Genomic DNA, 9727 nt, shown 5'->3' on the forward strand with positions numbered 1-9727 from the left:
TACTTCTTTTGAGAGTCAGAAAGTTTTAGCTATATCAGTGTTCCTAATACAAGATATGAACTACAACAGGAGAAAGCTAATATTTTAAATGCTTATTTACGTGCCATTTAAAGGCTTCCTGAAAAGTAAAAATTCCAAATGCAAATCAGAAAACACAAATATAGACTGAATTCCTCTACCTCCTCCCATGGATAAAAATTATTTATTTTTCTGAACTATCTCACTAAGCATTCTAAAGCATTCTGCAGTTATGTGGAATCACGATCTTTTTTTTCTATTATATGCTGCAAAAGCAGAATTCTGCACTAAAGAGCACCAAAAGAAGTCCTAGGACAACAGGTTAACAAGCCACCACCTAAGGGTGAGGAAGTTGTAGTCGTCCAACCGCATTTTTAATCAGAGTCTCATTTCATTTTGATCCATGTATTAACTGAAGATCAGGTACATAACTACTAATACAGATACTTTTTTTCCATACCTTTTATTTTCCTAATGTAATTACGTGCTCTTAAACTTCAGTTCCATTTTTTTTAGATCTTATTGCTACTGCCTTCTGTTGAAAGACAGTCAAACATGTTTTTAAATAATCTCCACACAAATATGTACATTTACATCACAAAGCAGTAGTTCAAACTAAGGACTAATGCAATTTCAGATCATTTCAATATACTACTGACAGAACTCGTGAAAAACACTGCTATTTCTTTGCTCCTTTGGTGAAGGATCGCAGCACTTGTACGTTTAAAATAGGACACTGGCACCTGAGCCATAAGAAAAGTGTGAATGATTCCTGCACAAATTTGTTTCCAGCCCCAATTGCAGATACCTTACCCACACCAGGGTCACATCAAACAGCAGAAGACACTAGAGTTCTCATATTTATGCTTAAAGCAACTATTCATAGTCATTTGCAAGTAACCTTTATCAAATGGCAAAGTTACTGAAGTTTCATGTTAATCACAGACTATTCATTGCACTTTTATAAGTATACTGTCATATTTTAATAAAACATACTGCTAGGTCATATTGGAAATTAATTATTGATCCCCCCCAAGTTGTTAAGATTAAACTTTTACAACCAATTATTTTAAAATAAGTTAGCTGGATTGATGAACAGTTACAAAGTAAATTAAATCCATAAATCATACGCTGTTTACTATGGTTAGATCACTTGCTATATGAAAGTTTGTTACCACCTATGCAACAACAAAACATTAACTGAACCTTAAGGAACATGTAAATGACTACTACTGCTTCATGCATTTAATATTTTATTAACAGCAACAAGCACATTTTTCACAACCGAAACACTGGAAACAAAATGATTGCCACAGCTGCCACAGAAAATGTGCATGAACTTCATTTACACAGTTCTACTGGAAGTAGAAAGTGTACGAATTTAAATACAGCTCCATAAAAGCCTAGCTGGCACTAGATAATAAAGGACTACTCAATTAACCATAAAGCAGAGCTTACAATACTAATTATTGCATTTCCAAACTACTCTTGAGTCATAAGAGTTAACAATTCTATGTTCACGACTTAAAGACAGGTTGTTTGTATACTGTGTGATAAAAGAAGAAATTTAGAGGTTTAAAAATCAACACTCAATCATAAGAGAATGATAAAGATGAGCTCTCAGTAGCCGTCATTAGTTTAATTTGGACTTTCTATATTTTAAGTACATATGCATTTGCTTAAAGCATATCTCAAATCCACATATAAAGATAAAACCTCACAACTAGACATGCAGCTCTGAAGTCATTTGTTATAATTTGCCACAAAACCAATTTGTATGATGCTGCAGGAGAATAATGCCTGCGATGCAAGTATCTGGACAAGTATGTTTTCTCTCAATTGGGAGAGAAATTCTATCAATTCTCAGTATAGGGAAAGGTACTGTTAACAGAGAAATTATGAATTCAGTACTTGAGTCATACAGATATTGTATGTTTCCCTGAAGATATTAAAGGAAACAGCAATGTTACTTTATTACACAAATATGCATAAACACCGTCATCTAGTTAGTGATCCACTAAATGTTGAATTCAGCACTTTGAATTTTAAGTTTAGCATACATAGAAACACTACCAATAGTCTATGTTCTCCTTTTCCATTACATTTCGTGGCTTTCATCTAACACCTAGGAACAAAACAACAAATAAAACACGCTATCTTCCCAAGTTACTAGGGCGTGTCTGATTTATGACTCCTTTGATAAGTTTTTTCACAAAAATACATACTTTCGAAGCAAACCAGTTATTTGTGGAGTGTCTTAAAACATGAAAAATTAAGAAAATACTGAAATATGAAGGCTACAGAGAAACATGATAATCTTAGTCCTTCTGAATCATTACCAAAATCACAATGAAGTTGTACTAAGGCCTGAAAAAGTCAAAGTTTTCCCCTTACACTGAATATTAGTTAAGAATGTGGCCCATTCTCCCATCATCAAGATACTATGGAAGTAACAATACTGATTGAAGGCATATTCAGTTTTCTTTTTAGAAAAAAAATTCAAAAGGCATTACACACCCAACTGGGATATTCATCTTGCCTCCAAACAACAAAAAAACTTCCAACATGACAATTTATTGCAGAGATGTGCAATAAAACTACAAAACTGATTTTGGGTATGCACAACACTGGTCTATAGGAGATGTAATGTGTGTGTTGAAGGATTAGGAATGTACACGAGGGGTGGAACCACTGCAGTACAAGAAACCTAAGAGAGGTAAGGAGGTTGTGAAGCAGGTGAAATTCTTACGCAGCCAGAACTGTGGCAGCTTCAAGAAGCGAACAAATTCAGGACTTCACATCTCACAAGGCCCCCAATTAGCATAAACCCTGGGCTTTTAGGATTTTTGTCTTCAGTAGCTGGTGTGACAGGATGAACGGAGAGCACTACCACCAAACTGCACTGATGCAAACTCCCATTTCTGAATACTTGCACATCATCTAACTGGTACAGTAACTCCTGAAATGTTTCTAACCATGAGATAAATCATGTATTTCCAGTTACTAGCTAGCCTGAAAAGAAGATAAATATAGCAAAAGTAAATATTGTGTCCAATGGTGAACGTAAGTGTTATTAGTAAGGAGAGTACACACAAGACAAAGTAGACAAGTACCATAACAGCTTAAATTACATGCCCTTTTCCCTTGTCTAGTTTTCTGAAATACTTCAAAACTAAACCTGTAGAGAAACCTTTATCATAGGTATACTTTTCTTTGCAGAAATGAACTACACATTACTTTTTTTTAGGAAATGCACTATCAGACATGTCCAAAAAATTATACCAACACTGTATAAGTCATCACTACATCACTTGTGTTTCACAATTGTACAAAAGACAAACTGAATCAAGGGGAAAACATGCTTTTCACAGTAATCATGTTGTTAACATTTTGTTAAAGCAGAATTTGAATTGAAATGTTATGTTAAGTAAAGTTCTGTAATTTCAGGTTCTTCTTGTGACATTCAGAAACCGTAAAAATCTAAACTAGAAGACTTCACTTACGGATAATACACTCAATTCAGTTTTTGTTTACTTTGAAGGGTAAAACATGTCAGAAGTCCGCTTATGCAGGCCTACGTTAGTACTGTGGTCAAACACATGCCTGTGTTAACAAAACAAGTTACAAGAACTTAAATCTTTTCATTAAAAGCCAGTTATATCATGTACAGACACCTTGGGTAAAACACACCATTTTCTGATTCAACACTCACACACAGAAATTCCAGTTGTATGAAAAACAAGGTTTCCAAAAACAGAAAAAAACAGGAGACCTACTATAATGACATTGATTTCTTACCCTACGCATGGCTTCCTCCTCCTCTTGACGCTTCTCATAATGTGCAAAGTCATCAAAGATTGAGGTGGTATGCTTGAAAGTAGCAATTATTTTAAGCACTTGCTTAGCTTTTTCTAGGGGTACCTCTTGAGTGTCCCTCGAATTGGTAACTGGTTTGTTGTCATTGTTTTCCAAACGAATATGCCGCAGTTGGTTATTGGGAACGTCTTTAACAAAGATCCATTTGACATCAAACTTCCCCTTCCACTTATCCTGAGACCAGACACCAGCATATGCATTGTAGTCCACAACAGACTTCATCTCAGCCACTCCACAAAAGTGTCCACTGCCATTCACACTGAAGAGTAAATAGAGTGGGCCTTTTCCATTCAGGGAACGGTAAGCAGCATCCAAGCGCTTATTACCATGTTCAGTACTACACCAGATAGAGTACTTAATGGAGCGATGAATATCGTCCTCTGAATAACTTTTGATTATAAACACACGTCCATTCTTCAGATTCCAATCGAAGTCTTTGGGATTGTAGTTGTTTATGGCCTTTAGTTTCTCCAGCACTGGGTGCACTTCCACACCAGAAGGTGAGGAGCTGACGGATACAACACCTAAACCAAAGTTCTCACTACCAGCTCCGTTGTTCTGGCTAAAGCCCACACCCCTATTACGAGGAGCTACCCAGCGGTTTTGCAGCTGCTGTTGCTGCAACTGGTGAGGCTGGGCCTGCTGCTGAGGTCCTTGTTGCTGTTGTGGTTGCTGTGGCTGAGGCTGCTGTTGAGGCAGTTGGCTTTGCACCAGTGGTGGTGGTTGAATTAATGGCTGAGGCTGCTGGATTATAGTCTGAGGAGGCAGTACTGGTTGGGCTGGAGGTGCTTTTACCACTGACCCTTTGTCATCCCAAGTTCCAATATTCATGTTGTGTTTTATAGGTGGTGGTGGTACAGCAGGGCCCCCAATGCCCACATTACCTTTAGGCTTGAGTTTCGGCTGAGGTTTAGCAGGCTTCCTTGCAATGGCAGCCCATGAGGTTGGTTTAGGTGCTGAACTGCTAACCGGGGGCACGCTGTTTGCTGCAATGCTTGTCATACCTGTACTGCTCAGAGCTGAACCTACAGTTTTTGTTACAGCAGCTGTCATATCTCCACCAATTTTCAGTCCAGTCATGCCTTGCTCAATGCTGCTAATCCCAGGCACCTTGCTCAGAGTATCACTGCCAAATCCAGCCTGTCCATCTGCTATGGCTCTCCCAAGAGAACTAGGTGGATAGCCATAGCTGCTGCTGTAAGCAGAGCTTTGCGTTGATTGTCCCTGAGATCCACTTGTCCCCCATGTAGAGAAGTCTGCATTCCCAGGAAAAAAATTAAATCCATGCTGCCCAAGAAATGGAGGGGTATTTCCTAATGCCCCAGGTTGACTAAATACACCATCGGGTATGTAATGGTGTTCACCATTACTCATCTGTCCATAAGTTGTCAAGTATGGCATTGGAGGGTCACCTGCAGTTGACCACGCTGCTTCGCCTAAAGAGTATGGAAATCCAATAGATGGAGCATAGTAACTAGGCATATATGGGTCTGACATTGGTGGATAGCTGTTACTCTGCAAGAAAATAAAACAAAAATCAGCAATATAGACAATTATGCTCAAGGCAAAAAAAAAAAAAACACAACACAAAAACCCACCACACATGTAATACAGTCCAAAACATTTTTAAGGATTATATGAATGCATTTGTAACTTCCACCATTCCTCCCAACGTAAAAGGTGAAGAAGGTATCCATTAGATATGGCCATTTTTTCCTTAAGAGACCTTTTCAAAGCACTGAAGAGCCATATTTTTTTTGTAATATATTATCTTCATTTACAGTTACTGAGCTAGGCATAAAATGCTTCCATGTCAACAGTATCAAGAAAATAACAAGCTACTTTAAAAAACTAGTCATAACAACTGTAGTTTCATAAATACAGAAAAATAGCTGCAACTGATTTAAAGTTCTGTTATTCTTAGATTTTTGTCAAATTTCTCACTTCTAATTGGAGACACCTGCCAGAATATTATAGTGAAAAGGATGCTTGTTTGTTTTAGGAGGAACAACAATCAAACTGTAACATTTCCACACTATTGAGAATGGGCATTAAGTACAATCCATGGTCTAGCAGAAGAAAGTTTGCTAGCTAAATCAAATCCCACTCCTAAGACTCCTGGGAAATCACAGCATTTAATTCTTGAGAACATAAAGACATTTGAAGGACTACCCCCATATGACTTCTGATATTGTTCTGAGGAAAAAAACACACATTATCATCCCCGAGCTGATGCCTCCTTAATGTTGTATTATTTGAAAAAAAAATAGGAATGCAAGTAAAATTCTCAAAGCATTTTAATAATTTGCACTTTCTCCCTCTCTCAAGACTGCTACACCTTACAAACTTAACATAAGGAATATTAACTTTGGACTACAGAGATAACACATAGCTCTGAAAATAAGCCATTAACTTCCTGGCAGAAGAGTTATAACATATACTAAGCCATAATAATATTAAGCTTCAATCTATGATGTCATCAACTGTGAGCTACTTCTACCAACTTCAAAGGAAATCATGTCCAAGTAGTTAATATTCAGAGCCAATGAAACTCTTGTTTTGCACTGCATCCAATACATAATGATTTCATTGTAAATTTAAGGTTTGGGGTTTTGTTTTGGGGTTTGTGTTTTGGTTTTTGGGTTTGTTTTTTTCCTCCAGCTTCTTGTAACTGCTGCTTTCCAAAGTCAGAGTACAAGCACAAGAGCAGGAACATCAGAGCATGCTTTTTAACTGAATCTTTTCCAGAATTATTAAGAAGACTTTACCTGTTTAAGATACCGTACGATAGGAAAAGATACAATCCAAAATTATATTTCAATGGATATTCAGGCAAGTAAGTAATGCTAAGAATTATCATCCAAAAATTAATTAAGTCTGGAAGTCAGTTGAATTCCAAAATTAACTTCAAGATAGTAAATAATGTTCACTTACCTGATTTGTCTGACTACTTAGATATGGCTCAAAATCATCATCATTTACTGCATCCTTTTGATGAATCGAACCGTTTTGTACTGAAACTAAAAGTAAATCTGTATTAGGTATACTCTCTGCAAGATATATGATGCACTTTTAATCTAGGTAACACTTCTTAATCACTTGTACATTGAAATACTTCTACTTGTGTTTTGTTGAGACTGAACATATTATTGTTAAGCACTACTTTGTGGCTCATTCTATTGATGATCCCCATCAGATCTCAGGAGAGGTCTGGAAAGATGGTAATCAGAGCGGACTACTCCTAACTATTCTTTCCTGAGTTTCACAGACAGAGGAAAAACTATAGGCAGACCTTATTTGCACAGGCAGTAAATCCAGCATTTCCAGAAGTACCAGACCAAGTGCAAATGTGCAGATGAAGCAGATCAGACATATTCAATAGGTTCAGGGAAAGTTGCAACATACAGCTTTCTCCTGCCAGGAGGAAAGGCAGTTACCCACCAAGACAACCATGAAGGGCACCACTATTCAGCTATTTAACTCCGTATTTCCTATATAACTATACTGTACTGCATCAGCGGCATCTCTGAAGTTCTGAGGGGACAAAGAAACAAGAGTTAAAGACCCCAAGGGTGATTACAATCCTTTCCCAACATATGCCACTATACGCTAGAATCTCTTCCTACCCGCTCTTCTTGGCCTCCTATTACCTTTAATTTCATCTAAGGCATTACACCTACCTGGGATTTTCCAGCTGCCCAATTACCTGAAGTGTCTCTCTACCCTCCCCCCCAGGTTACCACTCAAACTCAAACTGCACAAATTCCCACTAAGTTCCACTGTTGTCCATGGTGCAAAGCAGAACAGGGCCTTAAACCAGCAATTTGCAGTTACACAACCTGAAGATGAAGACCTCTTCTCAAAAATAAATTACTGCTTTTTCAAATGCAATTTTTTTTGTTATTTATTAAATAGGTTCAGTAAAGGAAAAACAAAAGGTTTAGAGTAATCAGGAAGGTGCACTAAGAAACCATGACAGCAGAAGTCACAACAAAATAGCAGATTTTCTGACAGCTTCAGACACCGAGTTAGGAGCTGACTTCGCAGTTTCCCCTCTTTTTAGCAAAAGCTTCTGAAAAGTATACATAACCATGTAACTAAACTTTTAACTTTGTTGAAGTGTTTAAGAGTGAGGTTTCTTCTGTTTCATTGGGCATTTTTTTTGTCACTCAAAGTTCACATTGCAAACCAAGTGGTGCCTGGATCAAGTCACTTCAATTTTCTTTCCACATTTGACTTTAACACCTCTAAACCAAACTGCCTTCAGAGAATGAAACTAGCTGAAAAAAATGACAAAGCAATAGATATAATCACAAGGAATAATCAAAATTTTGGAAAAATTTATTAACTTCACACAGCAGTAAAAAGAGTCATAAATTCATAATTTAACACAGAACAACAGAAGATTTTTTTCAAAGTAAATATCTGGAAAGGAAGAGCGCAACTCGTGTTTTGAATATCTTCTTGAAGTTTTAAAAGTCAGAACACTTGACATTTCAGTTATTACAAACTGGCACAGTGCGTTTATATATTAGCTACAGCCAAATATGACCAGCAATGGTGAATACAACGGGTTTTACAACTTGATAGAAAAATATTCCTAATTAAATACCAATTTTAAACTAACATCAGGTGTTGGGATTTTTTTTCTATAAATAAAGAGTTCCAGTTAAGGTGATTAATCATCCTGAATTTACATACAATGGTAACATATTAATGATCTGGAACCCTATATTCTCCTCTTTATATTTGGCCCAGTCACAAGGGGGATGAACCTCAAAAATCTTTTGTCCGTGCCATGTCCACCGCTTAGACTTAACCAAATGGCATGGAGAGCACAATCCTCAAATACAAGTCTGTTATAACAAAAAACATAGATGGTGGCATACAAGCATTGTAAAAGCACGCAACCACAAATAAAGGCATAAACAGCTGCACGTCAAGACTAGAATCCTATCAAAATTAATCTCCTCATACTGACAGCTAATCTTCATAAAATGTGCATCTGCTGTGTTTATTATTTCAGAGGTATCTAAAGGTCACTTAAGACAGAATTATTTTTGGTTTGCCATTACATCTAACATAGACTATTCATGTAAATGTATTTTCTTTCTTATTCATTCTGTACTGAGATCTTAAGTGAGCGACACAAAATAGTTCTACACTGACATATTTCCTAGTAAATATATACATTTCCCAGTGAAATAGCATCACTAGTAGCGTGTTTCCTTGGCTTTTCATTCCAGCTTTACGTAATGTGTTAATAATGAAGAATGTAGCCCACACACACATCTAACAAGAGCTAACAGATTAAGATGCATGCCTCATTCCCAAAATCTCACGTTAAACGTTCCAACTGAACAGGGCAGTGATGAAGAATACTAATTGAAACTAATCTGCAGTTACTAAAAATATCTGTATCAATCCAACCCTGAAAATACCACATACTTCCGCAAACACTATGAAAACATGCAATGTAATTAGATATTGGGAAGGAACAACTCATCAAATTAAGGAACTTAAAGCTTATATGCTTTTAACTGCTACTATCCTTTGAATAACCACTTGCAAATGCACAAACGATGGCCAAAGGCACGAGAATAAATTTTTCATTAGAAGCAGCTGTTACACCTTGATTAATGTGAAGAATAAATACTAAAAGAAACATGTAACATTTCATTCTTGTTTTAAACCTAATGATTATATTTAAACCTTCTACAAAACCAAAAATTATATACATATATATGTAAACACAAGTCAGCACTTTCCTAGGTCAGGTGTGATACACTGGCACAACAAAAGGAGGGGTGGCAGGAAGGAGTTTCAGGAATGC

The 9727-nt window shown here is 36.8% G+C and overlaps 1 protein-coding gene across 1 annotated transcript in view; it reads right to left on the minus strand.

The window, feature by feature from the left end:
- Positions 1 to 3794: 3794 nt before the first annotated feature.
- YTHDF3 (YTH domain family, member 3) overlaps positions 3795 to 9727 on the minus strand; it is a gene marked incomplete at its 3' end in the record, with an annotated part of 8458 nt that continues 2525 nt past the window's right edge. Inside the window, exons 2-3 of the mRNA XM_009710086.1 lie at positions 6829 to 6914; positions 3795 to 5409 (exon numbers count right to left, since the gene is read on the minus strand). Coding sequence (XP_009708388.1) covers positions 3795 to 5391 — 1597 coding nt within the window. The remainder of the gene's footprint in view (positions 5410 to 6828; positions 6915 to 9727) is intronic.

This window comes from Cariama cristata, unplaced genomic scaffold, assembly GCF_000690535.1.
Source record: "Cariama cristata isolate BGI_N322 unplaced genomic scaffold, ASM69053v1 scaffold43091, whole genome shotgun sequence".
In the NCBI taxonomy this organism is placed as follows: domain Eukaryota; kingdom Metazoa; phylum Chordata; class Aves; order Cariamiformes; family Cariamidae; genus Cariama; species Cariama cristata.